This window comes from Sinocyclocheilus grahami, unplaced genomic scaffold (assembly GCF_001515645.1).
Source record: "Sinocyclocheilus grahami isolate Dianchi unplaced genomic scaffold, SAMN03320097.WGS_v1.1 scaffold516.1, whole genome shotgun sequence".
Lineage (NCBI taxonomy): Eukaryota > Metazoa > Chordata > Actinopteri > Cypriniformes > Cyprinidae > Sinocyclocheilus > Sinocyclocheilus grahami.
Genome location: NW_015505695.1, coordinates 134,608 through 148,266, shown reverse-complemented (window position 1 = coordinate 148,266; position 13,659 = coordinate 134,608). Strand labels below are relative to the sequence as shown.

The following is a 13,659-nucleotide window of genomic DNA, read 5'->3' as shown; positions in this document are numbered from 1 at the left end:
TTCATGTTTTGCACCAACTACTAATCAAAGCACAGGGTGGTTTAACAGGGTACCTTCAAAAAAAAATAATAATAAAGTTTTCATGGCAACATGTATAAAAAAATTCAGTAATTCTTCTTTGTTGGTTAAATGTAGAGCATCATGCAGCATGTCTTTCATGAGCGCAAACTCTTCAAATGTTTCTTCAAGACCCAATGCTGTCATTGATATTCTCAGTCCATGTCTCACAGGAAATGTGGAGCTGCTCGGCGGCTGGACTCTCGCCAATCCCGAGAGGGAAGACGTTCAAGATGCTGCTAAAGAAGCTGTAGAGGTGTTCAACACGAAGTCCAAAGCAAAGAAATACTTCAAACTCATCAATGTCACATCGGCCAGCACTCAGGTACAGGTTTCATGTTTTCATACATATTTTCTGATATGTGTAAATGTGTATTAATCCACATTAAATGACAGCCAAACTTTGTGTCCAGGTGACGAATAAGATCAACTACAAAATAGAAGCTACAATTGGAAAGACAAAATGCCACAAATCAGAAAATACAGATATTCAGGCTTGTGGCATGGCAAAAAAGGTAGATTTCTTTCTTTCTTCTTTTTTTTTTTTTACACTTGATTGCAGCCAAAATTACAAAAATCTACACATGCATACTACCATTACTCTTCAGATTTTTACTTTTTTTTTTTTAGCAACTGACATGTAAGTTTGAGGTGACCCTCGACGCAATGACTGATGACCATGAGGTGCAGAAGATGTCCTGCAGAAGATCCGCTTAATTTCACATGGACTCAAGTCTCTACAGTTTCGTACTTTTGGATAGCCGATCACACATTCTTTATCTTGACATTTTCTTTTTCCTGATGATATAGCTTATTTAAAATGGAAAACTTCTCTAAAAAAAAAGGTCAAATGTTAATAGAAAAAATCTCCCTTTAAAAGGAATTTGTATGCATATTATTAAATACCCAAAATACTTTTTTTTTGAAGATGATAGTTTTATAGTAAAGATTATTATTTATTGATAAGATTATTCTAAAGCAAATTATGCAATGACCAATTAATATTTAAAATGATACATTTTTCCAAGAAGAAATGTTTTGAGTTTAGAATCTCTCGTTGACAGACATTTTCCAGAACACTACAGTAAGCCAGTTGGAACTTATGAAGTCATATCTTTTTTTAAACTGAAACTTTTTTTTTTATAACATTTCTAAGAATAAAATCTTGAGAGCAAACCACTGTGTGTGAGTTTAGAATCTCTCGTTGACAGACATTTTCCAGAACACTACAGTAAGCCAGTTGGAACTTATGAAGTCATATCTTTTTTTAAACTGAAACTTTTTTTTTATAACATTTCTAAGAATAAAATCTTGAGAGCAAACCACTGTGTGTGTGTGTATTTACTGTATATATATGTATATATTTTAATTGGTTTCTCACATGATAAATATCGTAAATTACATTTATGTGAAAACTATTTTACATTATAGACATTATAACCACAAACTTCACAGTAAAGCTATGCACGGAAAGTCACATATGCACTTTTGAACATCTCACAATCCTGATTCCTGGCTTGTAGTCCTGAAGGCTCACTTTCCATTTAATTTTCCATTTCTCTTTTTACTCTGTGGTTGATGTCACAACAGTTGGAAACAGTTTCCTGTTGCCAAGACTTCATTTATACAGTTGTCTCTGTTTTAAACGGCATCTTTTTGTTCAAGCACTGCAACAAGACACTCCGTTCCTTTTGATATCTATATATGAAAATATATATATATATACATGAAAGCCTTTCAACTAACACAATTTTTAATCTATGTTAATATATTAGAACAAATGCATGAATTGCCATTCATTGTTTTTCAGACTTACTTTGCGATTATTCTTTGTACTTCTTGGTTCTCTTGCTCCTCCAGCTTCTGCAGAATTACCTTCAAAATGGGCATCTCTAAATTGAGGTACTGAGCTACCTATTGAAATCAGTGGAAATGAGACACAAAATTAGTTTTATTTGAGTAGGAAACACATTTCTGTAATGTCTGAAGAGCTAGACTTACATCAAGGCTAATTTCCTGTTCGTCTGCATCCATGAGGAATATTTTCATGATGCTGTTTGATGGTCCCTGTAGAAGACGTTCCCACAGTGGCAGGTCTGAACTGCTCAACCTTCGCTTTTCTATGAACAATGGATATAATGATCAGAAATGTGACTCTGGAATTAAACTTCAGCAAAGTTAAAGCTCTAGGATGCGAATCTGGGAACAAAAGTTACTAAATGATGGAATAATGTACACACACACACAAAAAAAATAGGTCTTATGCTTGAAAATAAAACTAATCTTACAATCAGAACTGAATTAAGCTTTAAGCTATTTTATCCACATATGTTTTGGAATTAACTGAGGGTGAAAATACATAAAACAGGATCAGCAATTCTACATACCTCCACATTGATGAATGCAGTACAGGGCAAATTCATTTGGAGTGTTTTCTATCTGCATTAAAAAAGTCAACGGTGAATTTTTTTCTATCAAAATTGAGGGTGGAAATAATCAGTGAATAAAACAGACACATAAAATCCTTAAGGGGCTTATATATTGAATTGTAAGTAATAACACCTACTTTAAATTTTTGAAGCAGCTGTGTAATGACCTCTTGTGTTGTCATCTTGCTGTTAATGTGCACATTTGTGGTGGTGCCAAATGATGGCGTGAAAACAGATGTCTACAAAAACAAAATGACTCAGTAAACTATAAAAAAGACTCATAAAACTAATATAATAACTTCAGTCCCCATTCACATAGCTGTATTCATTGCATGAAAAAAATGACCAACAAAGTGTTCAGAATTTCCCCTTTTGTATTCCAAGAAAGTAAGTTTGAACATGAGGGTGAATTAATGATGATTGATGGGTGAACTTTAAAGAGCTTGTTCTGCCTTACATAACCCTAAAAAGCACAGTTCTAATAGTTTAGCTACTATACAAAGGGCCAGCTTTAGCCTACTAACAGCTAGCGCCAGCGCAAACTGTCTTTTGGCGGTTATATGTAGGCCATATTACTCAGGATTCACTAAAGACGCTCAGTGAAGAATTGGCGCTGAAAAGGCATGGGCAGTTATTTTTGTGCCTGACCTTATTGAATATGCATTTCTAGGAGTTTCCCTTTCAGAAGCAAAATTTATGGGAGGAGAGTATTAAAATGAATCACGCATCGGATTTACTAACGTCTGTCCTCGGCAAATTACTGGTATTTGCACCATTATTTAACGCCCCCCCCCAAAAAAAAAGTCAAGCTATTTTGCGCCTGTGTCGTAAGTAAATCACCTCTGCCTAATGTGCATATCCTAATGAGGCTCTGCTTATTTGCGACTAAGCTAATTTGCGCTGCACTTGGTATATTGCGTTGGTCGATATGTAAATTAGATGTTGCGTCTGTGTTCTATAATTTGCGTTTTGTCAGTAAATCACCTGCAGAAATTTCCACGCCCATCTGCACTGTTTTGGAATTGCGCTCTCGCGCTAATTCACCCTGTTTAGAAAATCTGGGACAAAGTGTTTTAATTATACAAACACTGTACAAATTGTGAGTAAAAAAGGAATGGAATAATTTACAAATCTCATAAACTTATATTTTATTCACAATAGAATATAGATAACATATCAAATGTTGAAAGTGAGACATTTTGAAATGTCATGCCAAATATTGGCTCATTTTGGATTTCATGAGAGCTACACATTCCAAAAACGTTGGGACAGGTAGCAATAAGAGGCTGGAAAAGTTAAATGTACATATAAGGAACAGCTGGAGGACTAATTTGCAACTTATTAGGTCAATTGGCAACATGATTGGGTATAAAAAGAGCCTCTCAGAGTGGCAGTGTCTGTCAGAAGTCAAGATGGGCAGAGGATCACCCATTCCCCCAATGCTGCGGCGAAAAATAGTGGAGCAATATCAGAAAGGAGTTTCTCAGAGAAAAATTGCAAAGAGTTTGAAGTTATCATCATCTACAGTGCATAATATCATCCAAAGATTCAGAGAATCTGGAACAATCTCTGTGCGTAAGGGTCAAGGCCGGAAAACCATACTAGATGCCCGTGATCTTTGGGCCCTTAGACGGCACTGCATCACATACAGAAATGCTACTGTAATGGAAATCACAACATGGGCGAATCAAAATTTGAAGTTCTTTTTGGAAAACTGGGATGCCATGTCATCCGGACTAAAGAGGACAAGGACAACCCAAGTTGTTATCAGCGCTCCGTTCAGAAGCCTGCATCTCTGATGGTATGGGGTTGCATGAGTGCGTGTGGCATGGGCAGCTTACACATCTGGACAGGCACCATCAATGCTGAAAGGTATATCCAAGGTCTAGAACAACATATGCTCCCATCCAGACGTCGTCTCTTTCAGGGAAGACCTTGCATTTTCCAACATGACAATGCCAGACCACATACTGCATCAATTACAACATCATGGCTGCGTAGAAGAAGGATCCGGGTACTGAAATGGCCAGCCTGCAGTCCAGATCTTTCACCCATAGAAAACATTTGGCGCATTATAAAGAGGAAGATGCGACAAAGAAGACCTAAGACAGTTGAGCAACTAGAAGCCTGTATTAGACAAGAATGGGACAACATTCCTATTCCTAAACTTGAGAAACTGACAGCCCGTGACGTCATCACCCGGCGCAACCATAGTATAAAAGGCCGCGGGAGAACATGTCATCTGCTTCTTCGTCTGAAGCTTACGTTTGAAGCATGGCAAGGGAACTAGAGGACGTAGTGTCTTTGAACTGCATCATCTAGGGGTCGCTATGGGGAACGGTATAGTCACGCCGCCATGCTGAGGGGAGTGCATGCCAGAAACCATGGCAAGCAATAAGTACCAACCCTACCATAGCCATGGGAGTTGCCCCAAAGGACGCCTTGATGGCTGTCAGTGACATTATCCCCTTCGGCCAAGGGCCTGAGCTGCATACCCTAAGAAACTTACCTGTTAAGGGCTGGACTAGAAAGCCCAAGCCTAGGGCAGAGCTCAAGGCTTGGAATCAGAAGAAAGTCCACAAATCCACAATGTGGATTTTAGAAAGTGCACAGAAGCTCAGCGTGTGCACTTACCATAACATGGATTTAGAAACACCGTTGCTTAAGGGGTAACCGAGGCTGTATTAAACCAGCCTAGGGGCCCTATGTGACTGTGGTACGCTCACAGAACAGAATCCGAAGCATCTGCTCACAGATGCCCAGATAGGGAGTGGCGCGCTTGCAAGCGGCCCTTCATGGTGAGGGGAGCAGAGCTAGCTCCCTTAACAAGCAACCCGGCAGGGAGGCAGGAGATGGTCCAGCCACCTGGCATGATTGCTATCCGGAGCTCAATAGAGTGGAGGCCCAACTTCAAAAATAGAAGGGGGACTCGAACGCTCAAATCGAGAGGGGCGTGGTCATGAAACTCCCAAGGGCACTGCTAAGCTCGACCCACAAGGAAAGCGGCTCAACAGGGAGGCGGAGAGAGGCCTAACAACCTGAGGTCGCTACTCAATGGAGCTCAAACGAGCGGAGGACTCGATGAGAGAAGTCCACAGATGCTCAATCAGGAGCGGCAGGCTCAAAGACAACCCTCCAGTGTGAGGGGAGCACTGCCTGGCTTGACCCAAATAGAGGCAGCTTATCAGGGAGGCAGCAAGCGGCCCAACTACCTGATGTCACTGCTACGGAGCTCAAGAGCGGAGGGTTCAACCTCTAGCGAGGAGAGAGAGGAACCCAGCTTGACTGAAGCGATCAATACCCCAGGGTCAGAGGACCTAACTTTGAAGTCGAGAGGAGGACTCACCCAGTCTGCCCAGGACCGGCGAGCTCAATGGGACCCTCCTGCAGTGAGGGGAGCACAGCCATGTCCAGGGAAGAAGAAAGATCGCAAATGAGACATCATAAATGGGATCCTGCTAGAAGGGGATCACACATTTCTAAAGGGAACAACAGGGTCCCAGGAGGGGACTGACCAAGGAGGTGACAGAAACGGGTCTAACACTCAGTTTTGTTGCAAATGAAGTTTCTCGGGAGCAGCAATCTCGGCTCTCAAGCTGAGGCGGGCCCTTACAGCACATACTGGGAGCGACTCATAGCTAACCCTCACAGTGAGGGGAGCACTTCTCAGCTCGACCGGAAGGAGGCACTAGATTAGAAGGGGTAACCCAGCAGGGCCCAATAAGAGACAGTCCACTGGTGCAGCTGGACACGGTCTCATGCTCTCTATCTCAATAGAGAGCATGGGTCCCGTATAAACAGACCCGATAGAATCTGAAGAAATAGCCGGAACAAATAACCATTCATGCGTACAGAGCTTAATGCTCTTCAGAGCTGAAGCATTCAAGAGGGGTTTCTGCAGAAACACAAATCTCTCTTACCTCAGGGAACACAGTGTACTCAAGCCCACTCTGCAGAGGGGCGATTACTGTTTCAACCATAAGGGCAGTGAGACAGGGAGGACCCACGGGCCTGACCGTCTATGGAGTGTTGAGCTCCTCAATGCCTCAGCGAGAGGAGCTCTAGCTCAGAGAACGTGCATGATGGTTAAGGAAAGACTCAAATCTCAGGAGACCCCTCAGGGTGAGAAATGAGAAGCGCATCCTAGCCAGAGGACAGGGAGCATGTCACGAAGCATGTACTCAGAAGAGTACTAGCCCACGAGAAGGACCCGCAGGTTCTGAGGTTGCAGCGTTATACTGGGGACCTGATGCTGGGAGGCTTCCGCAGAGGCCCAGGCTCTGTGTCCAAGCCGAAGATAAGGGCTATCACCAGCCTGGATCCAGTACCGATGAGTGAAACCATCACTGTAATCGGTCAACAGCAGGATGTCCTGACTTAAAAGGGGGGTGAAACCTAAAAGTCAGAAAACAGAACAGGTCAGAGTAGCACAGCAGAAAAAGGTTAGTATCGGATATACAAGAACTAGCAGTAGAGTAGATGAAATGGATCGTACTCACCAACCATGGCTCCCGCACATGACTCAGGCTCATGGATATAGGCTGGAGGCAAAGTCCGAAGAGCACTGGGGTCCGGACCATCAGTAGGAAGTTCTATGAGACATAAAGACTAACCAAAAGCATTATAGGCCTAGCATAAGATACTGCAATGCAAGCGCAGGAGGCTCCTACCTAACCTTAGTCAGGAGGGAAGCTTTTTAGGGGAATTAAGGGGAGGAAGATGAGAGCAGATGTAATAGTCTCAGAGGGAGGTGAGTAGATGGCTCAGGTTTTACTCTGGTCCAGACGAGAGCCTTGAGAACACCTAGTCTGGATCACCTCCCGCAAATCTTGCTGACACCCTTAGATCCATTCCCCTTTTGAGCCCTACCCGCAGGCGGGGAAGGGGTGCAAGGCACGACACTAGTCTCCTGAGCCCACCTTTGATCCTTAGATCGAGACGGGCCAGGACCCCTTTGTTCGGGCTCAGACTTGAACCTTCGTGGAATGAAGGATTTAAAGGCAGCCGAGCGCATCTTGGCCTCCTTAAACTTCTTGATCACCGTCTCGATGGAAGTGCCGAAAAGCTCAGAAGGGGAAACTGACGCATCAAGCAGAAAGCCCTTCTCTTTCGAGCCGATATCCGCCAGATTCACCGACAGATGTCTCTCCGTAATGACCATGGCCGCCATGGATCTGGCAATGGCAGTGGAGGCCTGCTTAGTGGCACGGAGAGCAAGATCTGCGGTGCGACGCAACTCAGCCACCTCATCAGGGGAAAGACCCTGACCTTTATCCAGGTCTTTCAGCAGATCAGCCTGATAAGCCTGAAGCACTGCCATGGTGTGCAACGAGGCTGCAGCCTGACCTGCTGCCACGTATGCCCTGCCATTCAAATGAGATGTATCCTGAAGGGGTTTGGACAGCAGGGAGGGAGCCTTAAGGGAAGATGTCTCCCCCATAGAGAGATAGCAGGCCAGCGTCTCTTCAATGCAGGGGCAGGGTCATCTTCAGGGGCATCTTCTCATAACTATTCTCGCGCATCCCCTCAATGTTGGCATAACTAGTATCCTGGAATCTATGGATGCGAGACGAGAATGGATTTTTCCAAGCCTTTCTTGGCCCGCTTCCACGGCAAGTCAGGCCTCGCCGTGGCACGATCCATAACCTCAAGCAGCTCATCATACGCGGGGCAGGAGGATTGGGAGGACTCAGTCTCGACTTCTTCGTCCTCATCTGACATCTCCTGCTCATCCTGGCTTTGAGCCAGCAGAGCACTAGCCGCTGGATCAGACGATGTAAGAGAGATAGCATCGTCGTCCAGCAGCTCACTCTCGTCCGTGATAGATGAGCGTGAAAGGGAAAGACACTTTTTTAACTCCTCAGCCAGGTCCATCTGCAATCCTCACGAGCTCATTTTCACTTCATAGAAAAAAGCTTGCAGTGCGCGCAAACTGCCCCCCAAGGACATCGCGCGCGTGCTCTTCGCCCAAACAAAAGATGCAAAGATCGGGCCAATGTTATTGTCGTGTTTAGATGTATGCTTCATTTACCGGTCACACGGAAGGCGTTCCCCATAGCGACCCCTAGAGGACGCAGTTCGAAGTTCCCTCGGAAGGGAACTAAGACATTCATGGTGAATCACGTTGATATCCCTGCTGAAAAAACTAAAAACCAAAACCAAAAAAAACCAAAAAACAGAAACCATCACAGAACTTGTAATGGTTTTCTGGTTATAATGGGAATTTTATTGATTTTAATGGAAACTGTAATGGTCCCCCTGGGTCTCTGCTGGTAATCTGTCACTTTTTATTGGTGGCTTATACAATAAATCCTAATGGAATATGTCCCAAAACACACTACAAGAAACCATTTTTAATGGTTAATAGTTGATGGTTTGTAATGTTTGCAATTGTTTTTGTAGTGTAAAACATCAGTGATGGTTTAACATTTTTTTTACAGCAGGGATGGCAGTGCAGCGTCCAACACCATTGTGATTTCAGTACTTTAAAATACAAATTCATAAATAAAGTTCTCTGTTTACAGATTCATTAGTAACAGTAACATTTATTGTTTTTCATAGGTTATATTTCCAACTTGTATTTCACTTTTTTTTGTCTCAGCCTCATAATAATAACACTATTATTGATAATTTACATCTGGCTTTAAGCTTGACATGTGGGTCATGGTAGTTGAACTACAGACCTTGTAGTTGTAGAAGTGTCTGTTGATGGAGAAGCGATGGTTTCTGTTCCTCTGACTTTCTACCATCTTCTTACTCTTGACCCTCATTTTCACCAGCGAGGCATCACTCATGGTACGGATCAGATATGAGCTTTCTTCACTGATCGGCACAGGTCGAGAAGGTCTCAACGTTTTGCTCTCATATTCAATGTAGTCTTAAAGAGAGATGTAGAGAAGTGTTAATTAAAGGTGCAAGGTCATTTCTTTAATGCGGTAATCAGACTACATCATTTCAAATAATCAAGTAATACTGCTTTTAAATGTATTTCCTTAGATCAGATAACATATGTTGCCAAAGTACTAATTCCACAGTACCTTTAGGAGGATTTTCAGGTTTTGTGGATCCAGCTTCTTCCAGTTCATCAATATGATGAAGATCATCAAATTCTCCCCATCGTGTCATTCCCCTACTGGAACATTTGATCAAATCAAAAACAGACAGAAACTTTAACAAATATTGGTCATTTTGTCCTGTTCTATCTAAGATAGAATGTTTGTTTTTGTGTTCACTGACTTCCTGTTATGATCTTGAGTCACACTTTTTATTCAGCCTTAGATGTTCAAACCTTATCAGCTAATCAGTGTTAAGTCAGTTCTGTTCTTCACATACAGATGATGCTGCAGCCATATGGACTCTCATTCATTTGAACTCAATTCACATTATAATTATTGTTTAATCAACTATTGTCTAAAAGCAGACAACTCATAGAAAGCAATAACTTTGACAAGAGTTTGTTATCATCATGTAATACACCTTATGCAATGTCAACAGCCTCATACTATCGATCACCACAGAAAATAATGACCATGAGCGTTTTATTTAATTTTTAATTTTTAATTTTTTGGAAGTGTGGGGGCTGTTTTGTTTTTACAAGACAGCTATAAAAAGACTGTTTTGAAGCTAAAGCCACAAGGCTAATAATACAGTGTGTTGACAAGAGACTGTCATACTTATACCTAATAAAACAATGACCAGCTCTCAAAAATAAAGGTTATTTGCCAGCATTTATGGTTACATAAAGAGCCTTTAATATCCAAGAAACAGTTCCATTGCATAAAATGAATCTTCGTAGCAGAATTTAAAAAAATAAAATAAAAATAAGTAACAATAAAGGTTCTTATATGGCATTGCTTCTTGGTTCTTGTATTTTTGGGAGTGAAGGAGAACCAGATTTATCTTAAAAATAGTTATAATAAACATGATCCAGTGCCGAAAGAATGAAGCTGTAATCCATAAACTGTGTGCTTTGCGATTAGATTGTGTAATCACCACTTTCAAAGTAAACAGTATTTATTATCAAGAAGGTGCAAAATCATTTTTGCCTTAAAAGGCCACTGTCTCAGAACATAAGCTGTTTTACTTATATGTGACCCTGGAGCACAAAACCAGTCATATATAAGTAGCACAGGTATATTTGTAGCACTATATGTCTTTCCTCACAGACATCCATTGTATGGCAAGTGAATTACTATAAACACATTTTGTGTGTTTTTTAAAAATTTTTTTACAAGAGCTTAAGTTTTATTTATCTCATAATAGTTCTCTATATATAGGCCGAAACAACTTTTCCATTTACTGGAATATACATGCCACAGCAGTAAAATTGACAGTAAAAAAAAAAGAATACTAACCTTTTGTTTCCAAGTGGATCTGGTGACTTGATGGTAGACTCATTTGGAAAAATCTGTTTCTCATCTTGTATTTGTAACTGAATTGGTTTCTTTACTCCCCAGGAAATGACAAGATTGCCTTCAAATGTCACCTTCCCTGCTTTCTGTTAGAGCAGACATGACAGCAGAGGGCAGCAAAATGCTATTTTGTATCAAATTATAATCATGGGCTCAAAGTCCACACATAGGGTTGCAAACACTGCTGCACTCACTGCTGTCAAACACTCAGACTTGCATTAATTTAGCACCATGTAACGAATGCATAAACACCCATTAAGATATAAGAATGCTGTTTTACCTCCTGAACAGCGAGCTGCAGGTGTGATTTGTCTTTAAGAAAGCAGTTGTAGGTGTTCAATAAAGAGAGAAATTCAGCCCTTAAAAAACAAATAAAGAAAAAATAAATCAGTAGGAAAGAGACAGACATATCAGAACATTTAAATATATAATATTTTCATTATTTATGTTTTTCATTTCAAAGCTAAGAATTTCATGCTGCAGCGCACCTGCTTTTCTGTGTAAATGACGACAACGACGACAACAACAACAACAACAACAACAACAACAACATCAACAATAATAAGATCCAAAAAGTAGTATCCAAAAAGTCTATAGTGGAATGCTTCTATTATTATTATTATTATTATTATTAGTATTATTATTATTATTATTATTATTATATCATGTTATGTTTTTTTTCATTGCAATTTAACAGCATAGCAAGTTGATTGAAATCTTTAAGATTCATTATTATTATTTTTTCCCCCCCAAAACTATATTTTTAGAACTCTGTTTAACTTTAAGACTCCTTTCCAGGTTTAAAATTGATTTTGAATCTCAGATTTTTTTTTTTTTCATACTTTACGTAGTATTTATAATAGTCTGCCATGTGATATATCACATTTGTTCCTTTGACTGCAAGAAATATAATTTGTAATAAATTAATTAATTATATATAAATATAACACATTAAAATATATATTAATACTGACCTGGAGCAAGATTTTCCAGCACCAATTTGAACAACAGAAGTTGTCTTGCCAGCATTCATTTCAACAAACCAACCCAATCTACAAAGAAAACCTATTTTTAATGCACCAACTTCAAAAACCATGAAGACGTCCAAGTCAAGACTGCTGTATCTCTCTGGATATTTATTCAGATGAGTTCCAACTGTGTACAAACACGTTTTGTCTGCATTAATAGTCTCTGGTATTTGAGAGAAGGCAGATGAAATGGTCCACGCTAATGTGTTATTAGCAAACAGACCCTTGCAAAATGCCCTTTAAACACTAAAGCCTGGGGCCACTGAGAAAAGAAAAAAAAAGCCTGCCGGTCTTGTGTGTTTAGGTTTGTTTGAGTTGTACTTTCACTTTACTCCCTCACTCAGACCTGAAACATTCAGTGAATTTGTTCATTAGAGGGAGTGGTGGTTCTTCAAGTCAGAGCACGCTCTCTAAAAACCACAGAAACAAATCCTGCTCTGCGGCAAACACAGCTTTGAAAGGACTTTGACTCACAAAAGATGTGCATCTGCATGTAAATAAGCCAGAGCTATGCTGGGTTAATGGGCTAATGCAGTCAAACAAACAACTCTCGAATCAAATCACGATGACATTGAAAACAATTCAGTTCAGTGAAGCCCAGAACTTATTTTAGATTAAGATTTGAAGTCTGTTGCTTATATTCATAACAAGTTTATATTTTAATGTCTTACTTCCTTAGTTACTAGTAATTTCATTATGCATGCACCTGGCAATTTCAAAACTCGCATAGTACACATAAGTCACTTTTGCATGGGGGAAGCCGATAGAAGCATGCATATGTAAGCATACTTACATCAACAAACTCCTTGAACATAATACTGTAGCAGCACATAAACGCTCTCTCTCTCTCTCTCTCTCTCTCACAGCACAGTTCACTCACCTGCTTTCTGCTTAGATCCAGTGTCAGTGGACTTTACCAGGAAGGGGTCACATATCTGTTCCCGAGCCGTGGCTACAGCAGTGTGGGGTCAGATAAGAGGAGCCCGGGACTGAATGAGGAGCTTGAGTGCTTGTCAGGTGTTTTTTCTGGTGATTATGGCAATGTTGTGCTGTAACTCGATCCACTCACCTCTTCAAAGTGCATTGTGGGAATGCCTAGCAATGCAGTGAGTGTATGAACACACCCATAGGTATGAATCGCTCGGTTTGAATGTGTCGGCGGAGCAGGAAGGACGTTTTGTATTAGGAGTGACGCAGTATCTTGATAACAATGTTTTGAGTTATGATTTATTTGACTGTTTTTACTATTCTTCATCTGGATGTCTTTTGCACACTGATTAATTTGACAAGTCTTTCAGAATTGCTCACAGAGCGACATTAGACATTATCACAGCCTAACTAAAATGTCTGCAGTCAATAATAATGCAAGTGAAATTTATAATATTTATCATTTACTACACCACCGATCAAAAGTTTTGGGGTTGGTAAGATTTTTAATTTTTATATTTTTGAAAGAAGTCTCTTATGCTCCCCACAGCTACATTTATTTGATAAAACATACAGTAAAAACAGTAATATTATAACATTTAATTACAATTATAAATAACTTTTTTCTATTTTAATATATATTAAAAAGTAATTTATTCCTGTGATGCAAAACTGTATTTTCAGCATCATTACTCAGTGTCGCATGATCCTTCAGAAATTGCAATATACCATTTCTGATTATTATCAATGTTAAAAACCATTGTTCTGCTTTATATGTTTTTGTAGAAACTGTTCATTTATTTTAAT

The 13,659-nt window shown here is 40.3% G+C and overlaps 1 protein-coding gene across 2 annotated transcripts; it reads right to left on the bottom strand.

Moving 5' to 3' along the window:
- Nucleotides 1-1,389: 1,389 nt before the first annotated feature.
- Nucleotides 1,390-13,089, bottom strand: LOC107554850 (ras association domain-containing protein 6-like). 2 transcript variants are annotated; one of them, XM_016237489.1, is made up of 11 exons: nucleotides 12,806-13,089; nucleotides 11,872-11,949; nucleotides 11,178-11,256; nucleotides 10,841-10,983; nucleotides 9,524-9,618; nucleotides 9,170-9,363; nucleotides 2,624-2,725; nucleotides 2,445-2,496; nucleotides 2,059-2,177; nucleotides 1,874-1,971; nucleotides 1,390-1,755 (listed from the first exon to the last, which is right to left on the bottom strand). In XM_016237489.1, exons 2-11 carry the CDS (start codon nucleotides 11,928-11,930, stop codon nucleotides 1,680-1,682), a joined length of 1,017 nt encoding a protein of 338 aa, XP_016092975.1. In that variant the 5' UTR covers nucleotides 11,931-11,949; nucleotides 12,806-13,089; the 3' UTR covers nucleotides 1,390-1,679. The 2 variants fall into 2 exon arrangements, with proteins under 2 accessions (XP_016092975.1, XP_016092974.1); XM_016237488.1 differs by lacking the exon at nucleotides 12,806-13,089 and having other exon boundaries at nucleotides 11,872-12,155.
- Nucleotides 13,090-13,659: the final 570 nt, after the last annotated feature.

What these genes read in the sequence shown, in the direction of transcription:
- LOC107554850 (XM_016237488.1), bottom strand. Translation starts at nt 11,993, where the DNA reads ATGGTTTTTGAAGTTGGTGCATTAAAAATAGGTTTTCTTTGTAGATTG. An exon ending in GCTGGAAAATCTTGCTCCAG is followed by an intron (nt 11,257 to 11,871) that starts GTCAGTATTAAT and finishes TTGTTTTTTAAG; the next exon opens with GGCTGAATTTCTCTCTTTAT. An exon ending in CTGCATTCATCAATGTGGAG is followed by an intron (nt 2,178 to 2,444) that starts GTATGTAGAATT and finishes CATTGTTCATAG; the next exon opens with AAAAGCGAAGGTTGAGCAGT.